The sequence below is a fragment of the Dryobates pubescens genome, chromosome 17 (genome assembly GCF_014839835.1).
Source record: "Dryobates pubescens isolate bDryPub1 chromosome 17, bDryPub1.pri, whole genome shotgun sequence".
NCBI lineage: Eukaryota > Metazoa > Chordata > Aves > Piciformes > Picidae > Dryobates > Dryobates pubescens.
In genome coordinates, this window is record NC_071628.1 from 17,075,648 (window position 1) to 17,102,089 (window position 26,442).

Genomic DNA, 26,442 nt, shown 5'->3' on the forward strand with positions numbered 1-26,442 from the left:
GGGTGTGGGTCACAAGGGTATGGTTCTTGCTCCATGGTGCAGCGAAGGACCTGCACACATAGTTAAGCAGAAATATTTCTGGCTTTCGTTAGAAGAGATTGCATACAGGGACCTATTTTGGCTAGCATACAAATGAACTTAATGTTGACTTTCCAAAGAGTGTGTGTTCCCATCTGAAGCTGGATTTTGCTTTTAAATTCAAAGGTAGTAATGTCAGACCTTTGATGAGGAACTTTGTCTGTCATTTGATACCATACAGTACAAAACTGATTCCACATTATCTGTATACAGATAAAGTATTTTTTGCCTGATGCATGTCACTATCAGATCTTTCCCCATAAAGATAGCCCTCAAATTGTTCACTGTTCAGAGTCTCCTTATTCTCAGTACTTTTCAACATGTCTGGTTGCTGTCAGTTGGGCAGAGGTACCAGGTAGACAAGATGATAAAACAAGTTTGTTTTTCTAGGAAACCTAGGAAAATGATGAACAGAGTTTTTCTTACTTTGAACAAGAAGATTGATTAATATAATCAGCATTGCCAATTGCATGTGGCACTAGGTGCTGTTTAAATATCATCAACAAAACCTACTGAAAATGAGCTTGCGAGAGGAAGCAATGTAGTCATGTTATCATTTCACTGGAGGCTGTTAGTAGTCAGGAGACACATTTGTCAGATCTTGATTTTACTTCATCTGGAAAGGTCAGTTTGGCATGATAATCAATTAACATTGCATATTTCCAGTGTCTTTCCAGGTTGTAATTCTGTTCTTTTTGTCATTAAAGCATGTGAATGACTTTTTCATTTACTTTGTAAAGATCTGTGTGCAGGTTGTCCTTAATAACCTGAGAGCTAGCAATGGGAGTCAAAAGTACATTTTAACAAAGAATTTTTAAATGTTAACTGTATTTTTATGGCAGAATAAATAGCCCTTCAGTACAGTTTATCTTTCTTTATTCCCATTAATTTTCTTCCTACAACTTGCTGCTACTAAGCACAAGATCATTTTAATTTTAAATAGGCAATTTTTAGTTGAATGAAAAGGTTGTGATATAAACTAAGGAACTGTAAAAATTAGATTCCAATTCAAGTTATTTATGTTTTAAGATATGTTCTTGGTGCTGTTGATATCTGTTATTTATTCTGCTCAAGCTAAAAACACAGTGTAAGCTTTTTGCTAGAGGGCATTCCTTAAATATTTCTGTTACCATGGATAATGCAAGTTGACAGGATCTATAGTTGAGCGGCAAGTCATATGGAGTCTGCATTCAAGGGTTATATTTTGGCAGGCAGAGGACAGGTTTGTGGCAGACACATACACAAATGATTGATGTACCACAGCTAGGTGTGTGTCTGGGAAGTGTAGTGTGGAAAAAAATGGTCAGCATAAAGGCAAACATTGTTCAAAAAGACATCAGATATGCAATACTTCACCAGAAGCATCCTTTGAGGAATGTATGCATGTGTCTCTATGTGAACAGAGAAAAATGTTGCATGGCAAAGGAGACTGATGGCAGTGTTTTAATTTCAAGATCACACACAAATGATTTCTAGGCTCTGTGAATTGTTCTTGAAGTCTTAGAGAGCGGAATAATGTTCACATGTGATTTAACTACATTTCCAGTCTGGCAAATCTGTGTTAGAATTTTTTTTTGTTGGTCTGTGTATGAGCATCATTCTGCAACTCTTTGCAAACTTTTGTATGGAAGGAGTGTTGAGCTGAAGCCAAGGACAACTGGTTTTCCCTTCTTGGTTGTGGAATTACCTCTAATGTAAGGAATTAAAAACTAGTCTCCAGTGAAGCTGGGAGCCTGTCAGGGAAAGTGTGATGGAGAGATTTGTGTATTGTGTTGCCAACTGTTAAAGCTAGATCTTTGCTTGCTTTGCTCTGTGGAAAGCAGGGATTTGGTCTACAGGGGCTGTAGTGTCAGTCTGTTCAGAGCACCATTATCAAATGCCCTAGTCCAGGCTCAAATTGTTTGAGCTTTCTTTTCCTGATTTCCAGTCTGCCTTTCCTCAAACAGGACAGGACTCCTTCACCCTGCTTCTCATCCTCAGAATTCAGTTCATTCCTTAAATTTGCCCTTTGTTCTGCTTAAAATCTTGCAGATGGCTGCAACACAAGGCAAGCTGAGTCCTGAAATTAAAGGTAACTGGGTAGAGAAGTTCAGAATAGGAAAGCATGACACAAGAGGACAGTGCTGAGTGCCTGTCAAGTGTAACAGTGAATGGGAGGGAAAGGGGAAAACAATTAGGAATGTGCTGATTTAGGGGAGAAGATGCAAAGGCGAAAGCCAAAACTGATGGGTAGCATCCTGCCAGATTTTTCCTGCTTATGAAGCCAGCACACAGACAACATAGAGCCAGTAATTGTTCAGCTGATAAATGGAAGGTAGAGCCCATTTTTAGGAGCCTGAAGGATAGAGCTCTACCTGCAAAATAATTTGGAAGCAGCATTCCAAGTAGTGTATATGTGACTTAAAAATGTATCATAAAGCAGAATATCAACATACCAAGAAAATAAGAATTTCTCTTAGGGTGGACTGGGACCACAGTTGGATTTCTTAGGTAGCTGAGTGAAGAATACCCCAGTATGCAATACTGGCACAGAATCACAGCTTGCAAGGAGTATTACCCCCTTTTACTCTACGGATGTGAAATAGACTCATCAGGAGATACTGTAATACATGCACTGCTTTGTGGACTGAAATTTCTTGGGGTACATTGTAGTGGTGGTACAACTGCTTTCCTTTATTTTCTTGAGTGAAGAGACCCTATGCTTGTAGAGTTTCTCATGTCCAACTAAATTTAAGAACTGCAGTAGACAGTGCACTCTGCCTGCACTTAAATAAAACATCAGCTAGATCTTTGCACAATCTAATTTGGGAAAGATTGCTGATTATTCTTTCATATCCTAATAAAACCTTCTGGCATAAATGTGGCTTCTAGTTTCACACAATTAAGTGAACAAGTTCTGAGCATGCATGAAGACCTGTATTAAACTTGCAGATAGATCCAAGGAGAAAGTGAAGGCAACAAAATGAGACTAGCTACTGCCAATAAGAACAAAAAGGAATTCAAACTAAAATACAATAAAATCCATAACCTATCAGAGTTTGGTGGTGGTGGTTTTTTTTTGGTTTGGGTTTTTTTTTTTTTTTTTCCAATCAGGCATCTTAAATAGAGTAGCATCTGTTCCTTTGCTTTTCTTCCCCTCCTGCCTCTTCTTGCAGTATCCTGGTGCAGTATTTGGTGTGGATCCCATGCCAGGAGCCTATGTGCCTTCTGCACTTGCTCAAATTCACCTGGGTAGCAGAGAACAATGTTGGCCCTGCTTGGCTGGAGGTGGTGGTGCTGAGGAGCTGGGAAGAGCAGGGTGGGTGGGCAGCATTCCTTCGGGCAGAGGGAGCTCTTGTCTCTGCAGGTCAGAGGTACCACAGCAGAGCCTGGCTCAGCCAATGCTCTGGCAAGGGGCATTTCATGGCGAGCTGTCCCTATGAAAAGCTGATGTCTGTGAAGATGCTGACTCTGTCACAAGCACCCACGGGGACTTGTCAATGCTCACTGTTGCCTGTGGTCTCTGGAAACTCTGGATTCAGTTTTCCATCATTTCAAGAACATCAAGTCTTGCACCTCCTGTCTTCCCACATCTGTGGAAGCTCTTTGAATTTGTTGCCCCACTTTTGTATCTCTTCAATTAGTGTTACTGACTGCTCACTTACGGGTTTTTCTGCAACAAAGTGGGTCTACTCACATCCCTGGGCACAATGGGTGGCCCTTCAGATGTCCAAGTGCTTGCAAAGACAAAAAACCCCAATTATCCATTACTAAGGCCTGGGGGATATGGAGACGATGAATTTCTACTCCACTGTACCTCAGTGCTTGCTCACTGATCTGCAGTGTCTTCCATCTGGGAGCTTATCTGTCTGAGAGCAGCAGGTGACAAGTAGAAAGTTTACAGCTGAGAACACCCAGGCAAGTTTCCTTTATTATTAAAGTTTAATAGCTTTAAATGGATGTGGAATTTTACATAGTTCTGGCCTAGTGAGACTGGAGAAGGTCAGGGTGATTGCTAACAGACCATATGTTACTATCTTGGGTTTCATGATTATTTCTAAGGTAAAGAGCAATGAGAGCAATTTACTGTTCCTGAGTAAATTATATGCTTCTCTGTGTCCAGCAGGCAGGTTTTTTTAGCCTTTTCAAAGGACATTTGAAGTGTTATGATGGTGGTACACTAAAGAAAGAGGCAGAAGCAACAATATGCAAGAAGAGGTTTCCCTTGCTATCTAACCTAGTCAGTCAGCTAAAATTCCAGTTGTATAACTGAATTTCAAGTGTTAAGTTTATAGGGCAGCTTCTGAAAGTAGGGGAGGACCCAGAGAAATACTGATGAGGTTATGAGTGCTTGTTTGACTACTAACTACAAAACAATCTCTTCGGTGTCAAGAATTCAGTGCCTCCAAGAAGAGCAAAATGATCTGGTAGGAATTTACTCACTGCAGATATCTGGATGAAATGTCTGTTCTAAGGGGGAGATTAACACAGCAGCTTCTAGATCCTCAAGACATTTCCAGGGGAAATGGAATAACAAGGACAACACTGATATCTGACAGCTTTTGGCTGTTGGATGTTAATAAATGTTTATTATTGAAGAAGCTTACAGACAAAACTGTATTGCCACAATGCGTGAAATGCCAAAGGGTGGAGGACCCAGCATTATTCCTAGCTGTGAACTTAGCCACCTAGCAAGAAATTACTCTCTCTTTATACTAAATTTTGAATCAGCAATAAGAAATATCATAGAAAGTGCTGGTTAGTTTCTGGCATCATGTGCTTTTTTTCTTTTCATTTTTGAAACGCAGTTTGGAGCGAGGCGAGGGAGCATGGGGCATCTTACCAACCTGGTGCTTAACAGGTCTGCAGCATGTTTCCCCTGAGTGTTCCAAGGGACGGTTTGTTTCTTGGAGTTTGCTTGGGATAAAAATACCACTATCACTGTTATGTCGCAGCAACTCTGCCAAGACACCCTTTCTCCTGTTCCCCCAGTTGAAAAGGCTTCTGATATAGAGCATCACTGGAGAAACTGGCTTCATGCTCAGAGCAAACATGTCATGAGGCAAAGGCACAAAGCCTTGTGGTAGCCTTGCTTCATCTCTTTGATACACAGCTCTGGTACAACTCAGTGCTATAGACATACAGTGAAGAAGCTGGCCTTTGCTGGTGGTCTAATGATTCCCTTGCTGCCATAGTCAAAATTACAGTGTCTGAAGTATTCCTTCTAGAGATATTCATTAAAATTATGAGTGTGTTCTTGCCACTAGCAGCAAATCTGAGTCACACTCTGAGTGTGGCTGAGAAAGAGTTAGTCAGCAGTCTGAAGCTAGAAAGTATGTGCTGAAGTCTGAAGCAATGTGAGAAAAAGGTTGAACTGTAGGCAGGATGTGAATGAAGTGCCATTGAGCATTGTGGTAGAAGCAGGTAGCACGTGGCTCTTAGGGCAGAAGAATGGGAAAATGTGGGACTGCCCCTGGATTGTCCAAGCTTGATGTTCATTTACATCTGTGTGGCAGCCACAGTGATGTGACAGTGTGGAGACTTGAGGGGTCGCTGCAGTGAATACAGAGCAAGACTGAAGCTATGTTTGCTTTGTGAGATAATGTATGGATACAAGAGTAAAAAGGGGAAGAAGAAAGGTGGAGATTCTGGAAACCTGGCAGTCAACATACCTTCATACTGAAAGCACTGCAGGGCAGGAACTTGTTTACCCGTAAATCCACTAAGACTGACTGACATGTAAGTGCCATGGGCCCCTTGTACTGCCATTGGGTGTAACTAGCAACCTTTCCAGGATTTCTTTTTGTTCTCCAGGCAAGCGGGTTTGCTAGTGTTTCTTCAGCCCACCTACTGCACTGCCATCCTTCACGTGATCCAGTCACTTCCCCACTATGTTGCTGCTCCAAGAATTCAGTTAATTAATAGTGGCACATTTGGGGAGAAAATGGGAATAATATTTTCATCTTGAACTCCCACTCACATACCTATATTAGTAAGCAATGGATAAATAGATGTTGAGTACTTAAATAAGGCATTGTCTCATTTCCTACTACTTTCTGTTTCTCTTCAGTTTGTTTTTTCATTTTGTTTTGGGTTTTTTTGTGTGTTTGGGGTTTTTTGGGGCTTGTTTTTGTTTTTCTTTTGTTTTTTAGAAAATGCCAGCAGACAATGGGGATTGCCAGAAACTAATAATAATAAAAATTCCTTGCTATAAAAAGCGGTGTATGCTGTTTGAGCTGGAAGCATTAGAACACTTTCCAAGAATTCCAGCATATTAAATTCTGCTGTGACATTTGACTTACAGCATGGCAATCTTTTTTTTTTTTTCTTTTTAATGCTTCAGAGCAGTATAATGACAGTAAATCCTGATTTTGTAAACAAGTTCCCACACAAATTCGTCATGACAGTGTGTGTGGGAGTTCACATAATAAAAAAAGGAATGCTCATTGCTCCTTCACATTGCTTTACGAACCTGACTCCATCATTTAAACCCATGTGAAATTTTCTTTAAAGACATGTTATCTACCTGCCTGAGCTACTAGATCTGCACTTGGTTAGTTATGTTCATGTTCAGAAGTGCTGTATTCTTGATTCATCTCATTGATTAAAAAAAAAAAAAGTAAAAAAGAAAACCTTTTGTAATAGTCAACAGCAAAATCCAGTTGCAGACAATTGGACTGGTTAATTCAGGGCTCTTTGGTGGCAACTGCAACCTCAGAACTGGCTTGACTAGTTACATGGGGTTCCCCACTTGGCATGTTGACATAAAACCAGCACAGCTACATTCATCACCAGGCTCTGGCTGAGGTACAGGTCACAAAAGGTGGAGAAGAGAAAGCAAGACTTGAGCTGAGGTTGTTCCCTTGGGTCTGTTGGATCCTGTGAAACTCCATTAAAGTCCTTACTAATGTGATTAATTTGAGTTCTACTGACCTGTTTCTGAACGATGCTGGAGACTGAACTTCAGGGGCAAAGTGGGTAATTTAAATCTTCTTCCCCCACAGTCACTGATGTGTTGACACCAAACCTATACTGTAGCTATGAATCTATTTTTATATGCCATGGGCTTTATAAGCAAAATCTTCATCATTGGACTAACATAAGAGCAACTCTTTTTAATTTGTTGCTCATGTACAAGACAAGAAATCTACCCCTTTGTAGTGAGCTGTGTTTGCTTAATGAGCACTTCCTTTATATTTGTAAAAAATAGTTGATACTTTACTGTTAGTGTCACAAAAGGAGAGCTGTGTTGAAATGAAGACATTCCAATAATTAACTGGCCCCATTGCAATGCTGCAGCCTTGTCAAGGATTGCGTTTCACTCTGAAACTGCCTGCCTCATTCACAGAACCCAGGCTCTGGCCAAACTGGAATTGTTTGGCACTCACATGGGAGTACATTTCCAGAACTGCTCTTGCTCTTGCACTCTTGCTCTTGCACCAAGACACAGTGGAGATGTGTCAGTCTTGTTAAAGGGAACACGTTGCCAGTTTGGATTTGAGTTGTAATTTGATTTGTCACTTACTCTCTTGGTGGTTTATGACACTCAGCTTCAGTTTCTGTACTGCAGTTGCTCTGTCTGATCACAGAATCACATAATGTTGGGGTTTGGAAGGGACCTCTAGAGATCATCTAGTCTAACCCCACTGCCAAAGCAGGATCACCTAGGGTAGGCTGCATAGGGCACATCCAGGCAGGTTTAGAAAGTCTCCAGAGAAGGAGACTCTGCACTCTGAAGCAGTTTTGTTATGATAGCTCAGAAAAATAGTTCAGTAAGTTTCTTCTGTGGTGAAGTACAGTATTGCTGTCACTGAGATTGGTCTGGGCTACACACACAGCTGTAGCAGGAAGGAGTGTGGGGCACTGCCTTTGTATGCCTAGGATACTGACACCTGAAACATTAGCACCTGAATGTCTTTGTTAGGAGTCTAAAGAAAACAAAAATTAATTATGAAGCTTTCCACTGAAGCAAACAGAAAACCTGTGAAGAAGCTAAGTATTCATGGGTCCTGAAGGCTTAGCTGTGGTACCAGTGGGATTATTTTTGTTTTGGTTGTTATTTTTTGTGGTGAAAAATTCTGCTTCACATATTAAATACTTTGAGCTTAAAGGCTGTTGGGATCTCGTTCTTCTCATATTCTCTTAGTATTAAAAGCTGTACATTTTTCCCCAGCTATTCCTTGATGTTTTTCAGTTCATGTTTCTATTTGTTAATTTTTTTAAAGCTAGTTATTAGATTTGTCATAAGAAAAGACAAAAATAAAGTGCATATTTGTTCATAGAAGAAAGAGAATGGAAAACAAAGGCAGAAGGGTCATTCTCAGCAATTAGACACCTCTTTCTCCAGTAACAAAGTAATTGCTAATTATACAAATGAATTCATATCAACACTAACAGTATTTCACATCCTTTACCACGCTGCAGAATAACCTTTTAACTTTCTGTGGGTGTGTCCTTCGTACTTGTGTTACATTTAAGATTGTTATATTCAATGGAAGTTCTGGCATTTTATATGCTAGCTAACCCAACAATATTGGTTCTGCTTTTCTACTTTTTCTGGATGCACATATACTCTATATAAAGTTTAAGCAAGGAGGTGTGGTGATGTCCTTTTTGTATTGTCTATTCAGCTTTGAATACTGCACAATGTGCTATAAGGTGCTGTGACATATCAGTTACTTATAAATGACTTATGTGGTTCTGGTGTTACAGCAGGAGTCATGTGGAAAATGCCATGACCGTCTGCAGAGTGGAAATCTGGAAACACTATAATGCCATGTATAACATCCATTCATTCCACATGGCACTGAAATCAGTCCAAAGAACATTGAAATGGTTGAGGCTCATGATACCAGTGGATTTTAAAAGTGACTCCTCCGTATGTCTGAAAGTATCTGTACAGTTCCAGATCAGTATTAGTTGTTTCAGTTGCAGAAAACTTGAACAAAGTAGAAGTTACAATGGTCTGGGCAGATTTTTTTCTAAGACCACAGCATAATCACAATGCAGCAGGTGTGCAGAAGGCTGTGGAAGCCTGGCATTCACAATACCCTGTTACCAGTCTGGTTCGCCAGCGCTTTTCCAGTGCTTCGGTCTCCATGGAGGCTATTTTTCATGTTACAAGTGTAGTTTTTCTAGCCCAGAGACATAGAGTGTCTTATTGAAGGGTAAGGGTTGATTCTATTTTTTTTGCTTAGCTCACCTGAGAGACTAGTTTCCTCCTGTCCTCCTGTGTGCAGCAGTGACATAGAGAATTTCAGAAGACTTGTGAGAGTCCAGGGGAGAATTCCTATGATATGCTTGATGTTAGGAAGCTCATGTTTTTCTTACTCCAGCTACTATTACAGGAGGTTCACTGAGGACATGACCAAGTATGCTTGTATCATTCTGCTAATTTACACAAGGAACGGCCATAACCCTAGGCACAGACACTATTCAAGCAATACAGATATGACTTAAAGTCATTTTTTGCTTTCCCCTGGGATGCACCTTCCAAAAGAAATGAAGTGCAGTATTTGCCTATGGAAATATGGACAGAGAAAAACATTGTTTTAATTATATAGGATCACCTGGTGAGCAGGGGACTGGAATGGAAGGACAGCTTTGAAATTACTCAATTCTACTCCTGCACTCAGAGAACAAACTCCAGCGATTCTTCCACAGAGCTGCTGTAATGATCTCCTTGTTAATGCATTGCATTAAAAAACAGCTGCTGCCTCTTGTCTTTATTTCCAGCGGTTAACTCCCTTAAAAGACAACTGAAAATGAGTTAAATAGCATCCTGATAATTTTCTCCTTTCAGATAATTGCTGTGGTTACTGTGCTACTGCAGCCTGGGAAGAGGAGTGTTAACACCAGGCGGGAGGCCTGGTTCAGAGCAGTATGAGGGATGATACCTGGAGTCAGGGTGGGGTTGTAACTCCTTGCATCTTAAATTGTTTCGAGGAGGATGTTACTGTATTTAAGGTGCTGGTAGCTCTGTATAAGGAACAACAGAACCCATTCCTCTGGAAAAGCACAGGGGCCTGTGGTTTAAAAAATAATTAGTTTTTAAATGGAGGCTTTCCCAAAAAACCCTTTGGTTTACTCTGTGATCATTGCCAAAAATAGAGGTTTGTGACATTTTGTAAATGTACCTGGGAACTGATGTCAAAGATTTATCAAGATAGCTTGCAATTTCACTTTGCATTTTGTCTGCACTTCACAGCATGTTTTAAGTGGCATGTCAGTAAAAAATAGATTCAGTCTTGCCAGCAACAGAAAGCAAAGTAGTAAGTGGTGGTGGTTGGCTCCCAGCAATGTTCTCTTTGGAACAAGTCTGAACTGAAGCAGCTTTGGGGCTCTTCAGTTAGAGTTTTCCTTCAGTCCTCTACATGATGTGGTTGTTCTTTTAAGGACATCACCATTTTGCAGCCATCTGAAAAATAGGAAATGCAATCTTAGGAAATGGACATCTTGTTGCACTGCCTAGGCTATAATAGATAGCAGTTCACAGTACACACAGGAAACACTTCTTGGTACTATATCAAAGAGAGCAGAAACATTCCATGCAGCACCAGAGGAAAACTGTCTCTGGCTGTTAAGTTTATGTCTTTAAGGCACAAAATTCTTGGTCAGTGGAACAAACAGCTACAGATATCTTACAAGGAACAAAAGACAGTTGTGGCTGTCCCCGTTACTGGGGTTCCAAGGCAGGGCTGGAATGTCGCTGTGTGCCAGTGCTCTCTGCTGCCCACTATTTCATAGCACTGCAGAGGGCTGCATTTAGAGACTGTTCACATGATTATTTCAGTTTGAAGCTTTTTCCAGAAAACTCACCTTGTGCCATATTTTAAGTTATCTATCATTTTTACTACTCTGCTGGATTCAGTTTAATCTGTGGATTAAGTTTAGAGAGATGGAAGTAGACCTGGATACATTTCAGTTCCCAAAACAACTGTTTCCCACCTTCTAGCCCCTCATTTTAGTGTCACCTTTTTGCTGATTCTCCTGTGTGCCATAGTCATTGCATCTCTTGAGATGTGCAGCACTTTCTTTGTAGTCATTATCATGACAACATAATGGCTTAATGGTGCTTCGTCCCCGTGGCTTGTCAAAACTGGAAAACAGTGCTGGTTGTCCTGGATGAACTGGGTAAGAGCATGAACAGATAGCCTTAAAAATTACTAAGTTTGGTGTTGTGGTTTATTGTCTTCAAATAGTGCTCAGTCTCACAATCCTTGATGTTGCAGTCTTAAACATGGTGTACTGAAGAGGAGAACAGATCTCTAAGCAGGAGGATGTGAACTTGTTTGGAAAGGATCCAATGTGGAGTGGCCACAGAAAAAAGAAGCAAAAATGGTTTAATTGTAGGATAGTCATGCCATGGTGACTCACTGATGATGGGTGGATTGCTGCACTTGCATATCCAGAATCCACTGGGAACTGTAAGTGTGGACAAGCTTTGGCAAGACGCTGAAAAGCGTGCAAGTGTTTGTGCAAACAGAGAGCCCTTTTTTCTGTAACTTATCAAAAGAGTTGTCTCCTTGGATGGCTGATCATGAGGATGGCAGTATTCTCACTGTTTTGCTCAAAGCTGTAAGCAACCTTCAGTAATGTGGATAGTCAGAAAATATGCCAGACTTATGTAGAGGCCCTTAAGGAAAATTACTCACTGGAGCCATTTATACCAGCGTATTTGCAAGGAGAAAAAAACCCCACACAGATACTTTGGTCTAACATGACAAATCTTAAATCTATAAAAGCAAAAACACTGACAGTGTTTGTTTGCATATTGAATGGTGCTTAAAGGAGATAAACCACCAACAACAATGTGCTTAAAAAATCTAAGTAGAGCTAAGGTGATAGTAAAACCAGCTGTGTCTTAGTTGATAATTTTCTAGCTTCTCTCTTTGATTTGGTTCCTGACTCCAGCAGTCATTGTTCTCAATTTAGGACTTAAATTATTTTCTTTTCACACTATGGGAGATATTTGCATACAGGTACTTGCAGGACTGCCTTACTTATTATAATGCTTTTATGGTATCCCTTCCAGAAAGTAGGAAGTCAAAAAACCCTAAAAGCACACCGTTTGCCAAATAGCAGCAATGCCTCTTGTCAGACAGTAGATAAGGAAGGAAAAAGTATAATAAAGCTGACTGGTATTATTTAAGCTTGAAAAAGTGGCCTCCAATGGAGGTGGAAAATACTCTATGAGGCTAGTTAGGGAGATTGAAAATGTGCAGAGCATAAAATTGATACTGTATTTTAAAAACAAGCTAATACAGAGCAGTAAATGCTCAGAAATTATAATTCTGACTAGGAAGAAGCAATCACTGTAAGATTCTGGAATAATTGAGCTCAGAAGGAACTTAATGAGGGTTCCATCCTCCTCTCAAAGCACAGCCAGCTGTGAGGCCAGAGCAGGTTGCACAGGACTGTAGCTAGTCTGATCCTGAAAACGTCTAAGGGTAGAGATTACACAAGTGTAATACTGAAAGAGAAATTGAGGTAATAATATGAATAAATTAAAAGACAGTTTGTACTTTGCAGTGTAATGTAGCTTTCAAAAAAGCCCAGACTTTCTGTACTGTGTCTGCCAGAACTTCATATACAGTGGGAGAAAGTGACAACAGGTGGCCTTCTTTGTTAAGAACAACCTGTCAAATTCCCATATTTTGCCTGTACATAGTAAACTGTAATAAACTACTTCGATGAAGTACCAGGCACTTGAAGACACTCAATCAGGAGAGAAAAATGAAATGAAAGTATTAGCAATTGAATGTGCAAGTTGCGTAAGTTTTTAATGATGGGCACAGTTTTACAGCAGGACTGTGTATTTGTGGCCACAGTTTTACAGCAGGACTGTGTATTTGTGTGCCACCAGTTAATTTCCAAAGCACATAAACCCCTTCTTCAAATTATTCATTTGGCCATATAGCCCCCACTGACGTTTTACTGATGTACAGAGAAGTTAAGTGATTAACTCAAGGTCATCAGGCATGTCTGTGGCAACTGCATGGTAAACCCCAGGTGTCTGTTCGTGTCTGACCAGTCCTCCTCCACGAAGGTGACAAAGCTAAGGTCACACAGGAGAATTCTCTATGAACAGTTAATGCTTCTAGAAAAGGTCCCAGAAAATGCTTGGAAAAAGGATGTTGAAAAGCAGTGTGCTTCATGCTATGTATCTTACACTTTTTTTTTTCCACTTTGGGTGTATAATATAGCAAAAATTAAGAGCCTGGTAAATGATCTCCATATAAAGAAACCCCAAAAACTAGAAAAGAAAAATATAAAATAATGGCTTTGAGGCCATTTGCAGAGCTGAAGGTATATGGGATAGTGTAGTCCAGAACTAACATCTGTATCCTGCTGCTGCTAAAATATGGGTGTAGTCAGAGTTGTTTGCCCTTTTGTGGCAAAGCAAATGTTAATAAACATCCCTGACAATAGAGGCAAGTATGATTTAATCACAGCTGTTACCACAGACAGGACTGTGCCAGTTATATTTGCATTGCATTTTATTTAGAGAAAGAAGTTTGTTCAGGAGAAGTTTACCTCTCTGTGAATCTGCACTTTCATCAAAGTATGTCTATTAAATGCTTCTGCCATATAGCAGAGAATGGAAATGGAAAGCTAACATCACAAATCAAATATTTAAAACCTGGAAATAAATGTTACAAATACAAGGAAAAAAAAAATTCTGGTGCACCTTATTATTAAATATGTTTTCATAACCAGTACTGACTTCCCCAGAGAGGAGAAAGGGCAGAGGATGGTTTCCAGTATAACTATCAGATTGCTTATGAAGGTCACTACAATATTTGTCTTGCCCATTCCATGCTTTGCTGTCAGAAACAGATTTCTGTTTTCAAGAGCTGTTCAAGCATAATTAGAGGCTCAAGATGAGTTGAAATCTCAGATGGCAGCTTAGCAATTTGTTTTCGTGCTGCAAGTCATCCAAGATTTATAGATGCATAACTTTTTGATGGAATAAGTGGATATCCTTAATCCAAGTACTCCGTTATACTTCTATTTTTATGCCAGATACAATGCACTCAGTGTCCAGCTGTGTGCTGTCTTCTGCCCCTTAACATGGCAGAATCCTAGTAGCTGCTATTCTGATGTCTCTCTGAGGCAAAGTCTGCAGTATAATTGTAATAATGTTATATAATGATGCATTTGTTTAATGTGTAATACATTGCAGCAACAGGGTCATTTCTAAAAATATTAACCGCGCAGGGAGGCAGGCTCCTCTGGAGTCTGAAGAAGGTTCCATGGCAGAAGCTGTGCCTGGGGGAAGAGGACTGTGGCATGCAGATGGAGCATGGCTAAGTGAGTGGAGCAGGTCAGAGCGGGTGCTTGGGAAGGTGCCTCCAGAGGAAGCACAGTGACTCACTGCGTCCTCTAACCAGCTCTTTTGGGAGGGTTCGGCTAGAGACCTTTGGCAGCCAATGCAGACTGTGAGTGAACACCAGAACCTTCACGCTCTTGTGCTGACTTCCCCCCACAGTACAGCAGGACCGTTTGTTTAAGGGAATGCAGCCCACCGCACACACTGAGTAAACAAAGAAATTGCTCCCAAACAACTTCAGAGGCATGACCCATGCAAGTATTTCTGTTCTTATATTCAAAGTCTTAATAAAGGTGTACATTTGTTTGAATTAATTTCAAATACAAGAACTCTCTTTTGAAAACAGAGTACATTCTGGTGCTGTAGAATGCATTTTTTTCATGCTGTCTAAAGAATAATGTGAATATTGGTAAAGCAGAAGTGTACTGGTGAGCCAGTGTTCACTGTTGACACATAACACAGTTTTTGGAAGGATCATTGGAGGAGGGTCATGTAAGCTCTGTATTTACCTGTTCAGAAAGACAGAAAATTATTGTTTTAACGAATCAGGAATTTTATCTGCATATATAGCACATACATTTGGGAGACCTCAGTCAACTTAAACCTTCCACAGCAGTGGAATTTTTTTTGGAGTGTCATGAAAAAGGCTATAATGTAGATATCCTTCAGTTGCACAGTCTGATGTGTTCACTTAGAAACAAAATGCTATTTTTTAAATTAAGTATAAAACATAATGAAGTTTTAATTTAAGAAATTGTTATTCAAGTAACATTGTTCATAGGCTCACCACTCAGCTTGAGTCATGAACATTAAATCATGCTTTAATAAGATCTACTTACTTGCACTGTAGCATTCTCAAGTACTAACACAACGGCATGTTCTGAAGACACATTCACCTTACTGCTCTTCTGACTTTCATTAAGAGGTTGCACAAGATGGGGCTTGTACAGCTGGAGAGAGGCATCACTGTTCACACCCTTGTCTCTGGGCCTTTCATGACTGTGGGTAAAGCTGACCCTGCATATATATGAGCAAAGATTTTGCAAAGCCTAGAGTTTATTTGGTTTTTTTAATATGAGGGCAACTGTTACATTATCCTGTGCCTTTGCAGATATAGTACAGTCATCATTCATGATTTGTAATCCATGCTGAATGTGCTTATGTAGGTAAAGATAACCCCACTGATTTTCCCAGATGATCTAAGCATTCAGCAGTTACCCCTCTAATTTATTTCTGTGCCAAGAATAATGAGTGAGTTGACTGCTCATGGTGCAGCTCTGGCCAAGGAACAGAGAGAGGATTTTCATGTGAGTTACAGCAGCTACTCTGGTACTCATGAGGGAAAAAGACCTCCACCTCCTCTTCCCTTCTGAGTAAATCTGTGTCAGCCCCTGTTGCTGCCTCCAGATTACAGGGCTTTTAAAAAGAAACAATTAATTATCTTCATAATCAATTTGTCAGGGCTGTTAGGGCCTATTAGTGCAGCCAGAGCCCTGATAGTTACAGAAATTGAAAGAAGTAATCTGGAAACAAAAGTTAGTTTGTACTTGAAGACAAGTGTATAAAAAGGTGTTTCTTCTAGTAAATTGTGTTTAGATGCTTTCTGGGGTGACTTAGTGGATAGGCTTTCTGTTGCATAGTCTTGGCATCTATTATTCATAAAACAAAGAAATGCCCAGTTGCAAAAATAAAATATGGCTGCCCTGATAGAAATATTTAGAAGTAGTGTGAAATCTATCGGTCCTGCAGCACACGCCAGCACCTGCAGCAGTGCATGTATCTGATGTTCTGAGAAGTGTCAGTATGACACATAGCCGGGAAATAGTCATAGGGCTTATTTCAACCTCCATATGTATTGGGTCTTAGAGAAATTGGAAAGAAAAAGAGAAAAAAAAAAGAAGTCTGTTTTCAACAGTGCCCCTTCTAATGAGAAGCTTTTGAAAAGAATGGAAAAGTCTAAATCTGTGGAAGACCTTCTTCGAAACACTTGTTACATTAATGGCCAAGGTGGGTTTAGGTTTGTGGTTGGACTCCATGATCTTAGAGGTCTTTTCCAACCAAAACAATTCTATGATTTATTATAAGAAGCTGTATAAATCAGTGTCAAGCATCCTGTTGTCAATTATAATATTTATTCATCTTAAAACAGTGTAAGAGTATTATATGACTCATGAAGGTTCTCACACTTGGCAAAATTGGCTTCTCAAGTTTTGAAAAGGCTTTCAGAAAGACTTGCTGGTCAGGGAACAAGATGTATTGGGAGAAGCTGAATCATGTATTAGACCAAAGCATAGCATTGGAAATAATGGACAAGCCTTGAGGCAAAGGGATTGAGGGACTGAAAACAGCCACACTGACTGGGCTTCACAGGGAATGCTTGTGTTTGCTTACCTGCTCTGAAAATCAGCATTTCAGTCCCTAGGCTCTTGCTTTGGCACTTTTCACAAGTATTAAAGTATCACACGTTTAAAAAAAGATATAACAGTTACAGTTTTTCAGCTTGCACAGTGGATTGAACTGACAGATGTGTAAAGAAAAGATTTAGCTAATGAAATTGATATAATGTGCAGTTTTCTGTGAAGCCTGTGCAACCTAGATGTGAAAAACACTCACCCAAATGTGGTCAATACAGCACCTGCCCTGTTAGCTTCACATTGTAAATATTTTTGGTTGAATCTTTCTGTACTGTCTGTGTATGTTTCACTAGATTAAAGCATGGTTCTGTCTAGAGCCTTTTGGCATCACTGCAATACTGGTTGTGGCATGTAGTCCTATCAACAGGGGAGGTTTCTCTGGCAAACGCAGCAGTCAGGAAAGTTTCTGACTCTATTTCTCACATTTAAAGTTAGAATTCAAGAAAAGATACAACCAAAGTCACATATATTTATCTTCTCAAATGCTAATGTTTTCTGGGTAAGCAAATGTGCAACCAGTTTTATCCAGCAGCACTCAGCTAAGGCCAGAATTGAGCCCCCCTTCCTTGGAGAAAGATGCTACCTGTGAATTTTGACAGCGAAGTTCTGGTTTGCTAAATGGAAGTCAGTTTACAGATCTCTTTGCAGTATAAATGCCTAGAGATCCAGACTGAGTCTAACCAACTGAGAGAAATAAGTGAAGTTTGGACTCTGTATCAGTACAAGCGGTATGACGACTCATTAAAAAAAATTTCCTTTAGTAATTCACATCTTTTTGAACCTCTTGGTTTACTGTGTTAAGCATGCCTAGTGTTAGTCTGTGATCAAAACTTCATTTTGTAAATCTTGAACTAAAATTCTATTTAGTTATTTCTAAAAGTTATCTTACTGAAAGTGTATTACAGCCAATGGGACCAAGTTTAAATGCATGCATGTTTTCTGAGTGATTCAGTGACAGTTGGTTTCACTGACTCTGTATGCAGCCAATACTATATAAATCTCCAAACTAAAAAAGATGTACATGCGTGGTGGCATATCTTACAGGACAACTTGAAAAATGAAATGCAGTTACCCAGGAAGTGAAGCAAGCAATCTTAGCCTAGATGAGGTATGGGTGCCTTACCTCTGCAAGGCAGAGGATGCCATTTGTTTGGAAACCTGTAACTGAGGAGATCTGTATGCTTTAAGTGTAGGTAGATGCTACTGAACTGTAGATACACAACTATGTTATCCTTGCCAGTAAATTGGATGTGCCCGCTTTCAGTCATTTATTCCTGCTACAAGGATAATTTTTGAACCATTATCACTTCCATTATCCCTATGCAGTTAGCTTGATGCAGCTATGGAGGTGTTGGTACAGTGCAAGAGCAGGAGTGGTCAAGTAACATTGAAGGCGTGTGGGGGCCTCCATCATGTTAGTGTATGCTGCTTACTGATTTCATATGCTGTGTCATACCAAAGCCTGAAAGCCAAGCCAACCTGTGACGTGTTTTCTTTCCTGACAATATGGCAGTTTCCTCCTACACTAAACACTATCTATTCTATTATCCTCTCTTGTATGTTGCCATCTTGAAACTGTTACATAAAATGAAAACTTTTAAACTTATTTTAAAAACTTGTAATGAGTTGTATTTGCATAATTAAAAAGATTAATATTAACCACACTAGAACAGTACAGCTTAACTATTCCACCAGGGCACACTGAAAAAACATACTGTCCCTGGGAGCTAAATTCTGCTATTGATTGCAGATGCAGCTGAAATAGAATATCTAATATCATGGATAACCAGATGTCTCCTTAGTTGCTACAGACTAAAGGTGACTGACAAGCACTCATAACTTTGAGACGGGACGTATGTGATGCTCAGTGAATTTGTCTCAAATAAGGTCCATTGAGGGTGGAGACTGAATTATTGAAACATGGAGTTTACACCCATAAAACTATGTTCATAGCAAAGTAATATTTGAGACTTTCATGTCTCACATTTAACATATTTTTGAATGATAATGGTTTTGAAAGGGAACCCCAACAAAACCATTGCAGTCCAGTGCTGACACCACCACTGTGCAATATTATCGTCCAATGATACCTACTCAAGAAAGCTGCAGGGAGTACAAATAAGATAACTTGAGTTTCTTCCACTGACACAAACAACAATGTTTTTAAAGTGCTTTTAATTGTTTTTAGTATCTGGAGGTAGAAACAGAAGCAAATACTAAAGTGGAAAGGGGTCATAAACTTCAGGTGTGGCCATCAGAAGCTTAATCCCTTTACCTCCTCTAAACCTTACTAAAGTCACTCTTACAAAGCAGGTGTCACTAGGACAGAATTTACCAAGTAAGGTAAAGATTACACTGGAATTACTGGGTGTAATCTGGTGTTCCTTCTTTTGAGTACACTGTTAGTCCCCTGACTTGATGGACTTGTGATTGTGAATTTTAAACAAATGAATGGAGTCTTGTGCCAGATGTAATAAAAAGGGCTGGAAGATAACAATAAATCTTGAGATTGTAAAAGTCAAAACCTGAATGACAATAAAAATAGATGATAGTGCATAAATGTCAGCATTTTGCAATTACACAACAAAGTCTTTATTATATGAAGAATTAGGAAGCAAATGAGCTCACACTTTTGCAGTATTACTTAGAAGCTTTGTTAGCTGTATAACAATTTTTAGTATATGGGGATTTTTTATGGAATACAACAATTTTTAGTACATACTTTCCTGTTCTGTATGGATCCCTATCTCATTAACAGAAATGAGTAATGATAATTGCTTGTGGTACTCGTGGCACCCCTGATATTTGTGCTCAAGAAACTGGAGAAACCATCTCACGTTTCAAAACTATCTGGGTTGGAAAACCACACCTCTACAACCACCTTTCCTCTTCAGCTTCTTTAGGCCTTACACGTGTGGATCTCTGTTTGGGTTTCAGAGAATGTTTTTTTTCACTTCGTATCTTCTGCAAGGGTTCATGGAAAATTTCAGATTTGGAACACAGAGTTGTTTGCCAGCCAGGCAGTTAAATAAATCAATTCTACTAAGCTGTCTCTGGGCTGCCTTTCCAAAATACTTTGTTTTTTATAGTAACAAAGGTATTTATTGTGATATGCATTTGTTCATCGCTTTTACTTAGCAAAACTACCTTTGCAGTTAGTCTTTCTTGCAAGCATTTTTAAATAAACTGCCACTCATGTGAGAGCATGCTTTTGAAAGCAACATAGGAAGAAATAAGAATTTGCAAGCAGTGGAGCATGTGTGGTACTTGTCTGTGGGGTTGGACGCGATGATCTTGAAGGTCTCTTCCAACCTGGTTTATTCTATGTATTCTATGTATTCTATGTATTTATCAGACTGGAACCCTATCAGCAGTGAATGTATTCCTGCTTAAGTTTCACAGCTGTCTTTGGTTATTGTTACTGTCCCTTTTCTACCAAAGTAGAACAACTTCAGAATATCTGACATTTTGACATCCAGTGGCTACTTACAGTGAAGCATTTCATAAAATCAGCCTTGGTCAGCTGCAGTGCATTTAAATACACAGTCCCATTCACAAAATGTCTGTCTGAGATAGAAAGCAGGATAGTTTTACATAACATTTCTATAAGAAATTAGCCCTACTGTCATGTGCCAAGATTAAAATGCACTGGTAACATTTTCTTCAACAGTGGTCTCAGATTTTGTCACTACTCATCATTCTACAGATGACAAAATTCTTTCAAGCCTGATGCAAAGCAAAGGAGACAAGAGTTTCTTTTTATAAGGATATCCAAAAAAAATATCCAGAGACTACTCTTCAGCTCTACAGTGGTAAATTCTTCAAATAATTTAAAGGCTGAAAATAATCTATCTTTGCTTCTGAAATCTACTTCTGTTTGTACACTTATCATTTCCCTAAACATTGAAGTGGTATTCTGGCTGAACAGAAAAACCTTGCACTGTGTTAAACGTAATAATATTTTTTTTTTGAGGTGTTAAACAAGAACTAACAATGAAGGCGTTGAGAACAGCAGAAGTTTAAGTCAGGCTGACTATCAAAACAGGTTTGTTTTATTCCCATTCAGGGCATATCCAGCTTCTGGTATGTATTTGAGGAGATTGCTTTAACCTGTTAATGAGAGGTAAAGTACAAAGGTTCAGAATTTTGCCTTTGACAGTTCCAATATGAGAGAGGTGATGAGTCATTGGAAGACTATTCACTGTATACTGAGTAATTATCTACAGTGCTTTTAGAAGAGACACCTGCAGTTGTACACAGCCTTTTAGAAAGGAAGTAGATATAGGAAGCAAGCTTTAACTGTGTGGAAGTGGGAGGAAGATAAGAATCATTACTACCTTATTTTTTTCCCTAGGGACTTGATTCAGCAAGGCACTGCAATTAAGTGTAATTTTAAGGACATGGATTTCCCACAGCCTTCTTTAAACCACTTTCTTATTTTTGAGGTGGAAACAGTTTCTTCTCTTGTGGTTTACATAGTGAATTCTGATTTTTCTCTTCCTCTTTTGTATTTGTTCCTGACATTCTGGAATCAGGTGGCAATTACAAATACAGACCACACAATATCAACTAAAGTGCTAAAGTGCTTGACTGCACTGATAATAGATAAGCTATTGATAATATATAGCAAAGTATCACAAGACTCATAGGGCATCAAACCCATCTGGTATCTCTAAAAGATCTTTTATGAATTGTTCTCTTTCTGAGCCACACACACCACAAAACCCACAGGAAGTTGTCTCTGTAGTGGCTGTGGTTCTGCAGTTTCCTTCTGCTCCATCTTTAAGTGGTCAAAACATTTCTTAAAAAATTAAGTAGACAAAAAGTAGAGAATAGACTTCCTGCTCTTGCAGTGTAACAGATACACATGCCTTCAGTTGGAAAGGAGGATTCACATGTCTGATTGTCCTTCTGTGTCCTTTGAATCAATTTAGGGTTATGGTTTGAACTATACTGATTAAATAGTAGTTTTATTTTTAGGTTTCCTACCAAGAAATTATGAGTACTTTTTTTAGATATTTCTCAGTAGCAGTTATTTAAAGGATGAGTAAAGCATTTGCTTTTCCTCAGCTGTTGTCTTTTAAGACAGTTTCTTCTCTAAAGATGAGGAAGCCATCCTTTTTTCAGGACCAAAAATGGCAATATCAGGAATATGATTTAAAATTCCAGTCTGTCAGCTAATAGATGGAACTTGGTATATATCTGTATATGACTGAAAGTATATATATATATAGGGTATTTACATATAAATATATATATGTAAATAATATATAAATATATATATGTATGCATAAGCACCTGTATGTATCACTCACTGGATCTCAATATGTGTATATATAGAGAGGTTTGCTGTTTCCCTAAAGGACAACAGGGAATACATTGGAATCCTAATAGTCTTTACAAAATACAACTTGCTAATTTCAGAGCTGAATTTTGTAATACATTATTAGGACTGGGGGAAAAAAATTAACTTCCAAGATTTTTCTCAACAGTTATTATCGTAGGTTGATTTGACCAACATTTGGCATTTGCAGTTGATGGTAGCTTTGCTTATGAGCAATTCATTAATGAAGAGGTGAAAAAGTTCTCCTGAAAGAAGAAAGGACAGGAACATGGTACTGCTGTTGCTTTGTTTAAAACCAGGCAAAATTATTTGTTCAAATAATTTGTATCAACCAGCAAATATATGCATTTTATCAATGCTAACAGAATAAGAAGGAATTTCTACCTCCTCCAATTCATCTCATGAGTAGAGATGGAGTTTTAAACAGCTGTTGGTGGGAAGAAGAAGGAAGTTGAGTAGGAAGGGAAGGAAGGAACAAAGAAATAAAGGGGTAAAAAGAAAATGAGATTGAGAAAAAAGAAGGAAGGAAGGAAGGATAGAAAGAAAGAAAATCCCCTTAGTCTCTGAGAGCCAAAAGAGTTATGTGTGTCCACTTCCAAACTGCCATATGTTTCAAACCCCTGGACAGAAGTCTTTCCTTGTGAAATAATCTCCTTCTTTGACAAATTTAGTGTATGGATTGATGACATTTTCTTACCAAGTGTAAGATGATACAAACATGGCATCTCCATCTTTGCTGGAGCTTTCTGTGATTAATATTTTTCTTCCACCTTTTTATTTTTTCCCTCATCTTTCTCCCAATACCCAAAAAACTACATTTCTTTCCCATGGTCCTTCTCGGTTATTTTAGGGATCCATCTTGGCCTCTCTGTGTTCGCATGCCTCCAATTGCCTTTCATTCCCCTGCCATATGCCTCATTTTGTTTTATGGTCTTTAATCTTTATGCCCAGCCTCTGCTCCTCCCCAACCTGCAGGCATTGCCCACCCTCCCTAGAACTATTCTTACTCAAGGAGAGACAGATGAAAAGGAGGCATTATTGTATCCTACTATTTATCAAGTCACCATCCCCTAAGTTTGTTTTTGTGCATCTGCACACCTTGAAGTTTTCCCCCTCCTTCCTGTTGTGATCTCAGCCTTTTCCTTCCTGCCTATTCTGGTGAATACTTGTATGCATGCAAGCATAAAAACTGTCACTTTCTGCCTTCTGCATCTGTAGATGCAGTTAGGTCTAGCAATTAATAAATACAGAAATCTGCACTAGCATTTTCATGGCAGGGGCTAGCAGAGGAGCTTTGGCAGGAGGCCATGCTGCAACTTAGAACTCCCATGGGGCCAAGCCCCTCCTGAGCTCAGCACAGCTGCTGTGACTCTGTGGGGAAAGGGGAGTGAAGCCATGGTATTTGGATGCCAGGAGCAGTTAGGTGCCAGAAAGTCAGGGATGGTGCTGATGAATGCTGGAGGTTACTGGAGCTTTGAGGCTGCCCTCGAGTGTGTGAGGGAGAGGGCTGGCACTGTTTGCTCCTAGGGAGAAGGTCCCAGTGGGCTAGGGTTCCCTGCACCATGGTGGAGGAGTTGGCCTTTCCTCACTGATTTTAGACTGCTGCCTTGGGAATTTGCTTCAGCTATTTCCTGGAATATGAACTTGTTTATTTTCAAAGGAGAACAAATGTAAAACTCATACAGTAGCTTTGGGTAAGGCTTTTCTTTGCAGAGGAGTAATTTCAACCGCTCAGTTGTTGCCTCTTTTGAAGAATTTAAGAACTTCTGAAGATTGCATGGAGCATGAAAACAATTGGTAGGACATAAAAGTACAACTGCAAGAAAGTGCTGGCTCTAATACCAGACCTTTTACTGTCATCTGTGCCTTTTGAAATGTTTGTAAAGCGAGAGCAAAATAGTCTATTTTCAGTCTGGGATTTTTCCTCACCTATTCTCCTTTCAGCAGAAGCTGATGCATCTGATTAGTCATGGAACGTATGCTCTGGTCTAATATTTAAAAGGTAAATTAGTCAACATAAGGACCATAGTGATGTGACTAGTGCACAGAGTGTGCCATATTTACACTGAGGTTTCAGTCATAGTCACAGAATTAACCATGTTGGAAAGCACTTCAGTGTGTGATTATTTTGGAAGTGATTTGATTCTTAGGACTTGGTCTTGCAAAACGTGGAAGTACGCTCTCCGGTTTCTGTGGCATGAGCCCTCCTGCTCTGTTTGCAGATGGAGCTTCATCCTGCACCCATCTCCCAAAAGTAAAATAACTTACTTAAGAAGCCTTTTTCTTGATGGGAAACAAAAATATGTTTGCAGTGTTTCTCTTAGTGCTTAAAATAAATACCTGCTTTGTAAAAGACACCAACCCCCCTTGGCCTGAAGTACTTGAAAAAGGTGGTTTTTTTTTAAAGCCTCAGCAGCAGCTGATGGTGCTGTAGGAAATGCTAAGGCTATGCAGTCACCACCTTCAACCAAATCAAATCTCCCGACTTGTTTTCTCTTTGTGCCTTTATTGCTTTTATCTCAAGAACAAAATGTACAATTAGGAACTTTAAAACTGATGTCCCGCCCCTTCAAACAATAGACAAACACAAAAGCAGGTTTGAGCCCTCACTGATTGACATTACAGTTTGCATTCCGTCACACCGGTGCGAGAATGCGTTCGTCCTAAGTGTTTGCAGGACCGGGCGCGGAGGAGACCGCAAATATTAGCCCTGCTCAGTCGTTTGCGGCTGAGTCGCTCTGGCTCTTGCCGAGAACAAGGGCAGGGCCATCCGTGCGCCGCCCGCACCGGCCGCCTCGCGTCAGACTGTGCCTCTCCGCGCGGCAGCGGAGGCGCTCGCAAGCGCAGCGGTGCTGCTCGGTGCGGGCGGCGGTGCCGGGATGCTCTCTGCGGTTCAAACCGCACCCCCCGCGCTCCCATAGGCTGCGGCGGGCCGGCAGCCGCTCGGCCCTAGCCACCGGTGCCCGCCGCTCCGACCATCACGCGGGGGAGCCCGGTGACGGGCCAGTTCTGAGGGCGCTCCCGAAGCCGCGCGGCGGTCGGTGGAGGTGGCGGGGATAGAGGAGACTGGTTTGCCGCCGTCACTCCGCCACCGTTCGTGGGCCCCAGGCTCCGCGGTGGGGCGGGTGAAGAAGGCGACGGGGCGGGGCGCTCCCCCCGTGGCGGGGTGGGCCGTGCCGGCAGGCAGACATGTCAGTGGCTGCGCGGGGGGAAAGGCACGCGGCGGCGGCCGGGCGGGGGTGAGGCGGGAGGTTAAGGGGACGGGCGTACAGAGGACAGGAGGGCCGCTCCCGCCCTCCGCGCCCTCGGTGGCGGTAGTGCGGCCGGGCTCGGCGGGCCCGGCCCCCCGCCCAGGCTCCGGCTGTGGGGTGCCAGGCGCTGCCCGTTGCGAGAGAAAGACCAGACTTTCATCAAACTTGAGCCTCCGCTCCCTTTCCTCTTTCTTTCTCCCTCCTCCCCCGTCCCCGCCCCTTCCCCGCCGCCCTCCTGTTCCTCCTCCTCCCCGCGCCGTGGGATGTTTATTCGGGTAGCTACGTGAGGCGCGGGTAGCGGCGGGGAGTTTTCGCTCCCCTGGCCTGAGTAGTTGCAGGCGCGCACACACTCACCCTACTCGAGGGGAGAGAGAAGGAAACAAAATGTCTGCCAGGGCCACGGCGGCTTCCACTAAGGTAAGGTTCAGCCCCGGGGCGGCGGCGCTCCCTCCCTGCTCTAATCCCTGTCGTCCAGCCGGCGCGCTTTTGGCGCCGCCGCCGTAGAGCTGCTGATCGCGCCGGGGTGCATGTGCCCGCCAAGCCCGTTGCCCTGGCCGCCGTGGCTTCTCTCCCTGGCTCCGGGGGTGCGGGCAGCTGTGGGGCCGCTCGGCCTGAGGGGGCGGGCCGGCCTCCCAGCCGCCATCCCTGAGCGCCTGGCTACCCTCATGCCTGCTGGCCGCTCCGAGCGAGCGTACAGGTGGCCCGTACCCCCCGCGGCCAGGGACCCCTGTCCCGCCGGCCGCTTCCCGCAGTGCTCCCCGCCCACCCGCCTACCTGTTGGACGTGTGGCGGCGCCCGGCTGGCGGGCGGGGAGCGCCGCGGGCCCCGGGCCCCTGCGGTGAACCGGGTCCGCGTCGACCCCGGGCACTCCTCTGCGAGCTGGGCCTTGCCTGGGCGTGGGCGGCCTGGCTCCCTGGGAGAAGCCCCCGGTGGCGGCCGGAGCGTGTTCTCTGCAGCTGCGGGGCAGAGGCGCGCTGGGGCAGGCCGTGCCCTTTTGTTCGAGGCTGAAGAGTTGGATAGCAATTAGGAAAGGTTTAACCGGGA

General features: G+C 41.5%; 1 protein-coding gene across 9 annotated transcripts in view; it reads left to right on the plus strand.

Annotated features, from left to right (window-relative positions):
• The window catches only part of TJP1 (tight junction protein 1), a 188,113-nt gene that overhangs the window by 91,974 nt on the left and 69,697 nt on the right, over positions 1–26,442 (plus strand). The window contains exon 1 of one of the 9 annotated variants that reach the window (XM_054169230.1): positions 25,503–25,815. The exons of the other annotated variants lie outside the window; for them this stretch is intronic. Coding sequence (XP_054025205.1) covers positions 25,783–25,815 — 33 coding nt within the window. The 5' untranslated portion in view covers positions 25,503–25,782. Of the gene's footprint in view, positions 1–25,502; positions 25,816–26,442 lie in introns of those variants that run through there. 9 annotated transcript variants of the gene reach the window in all.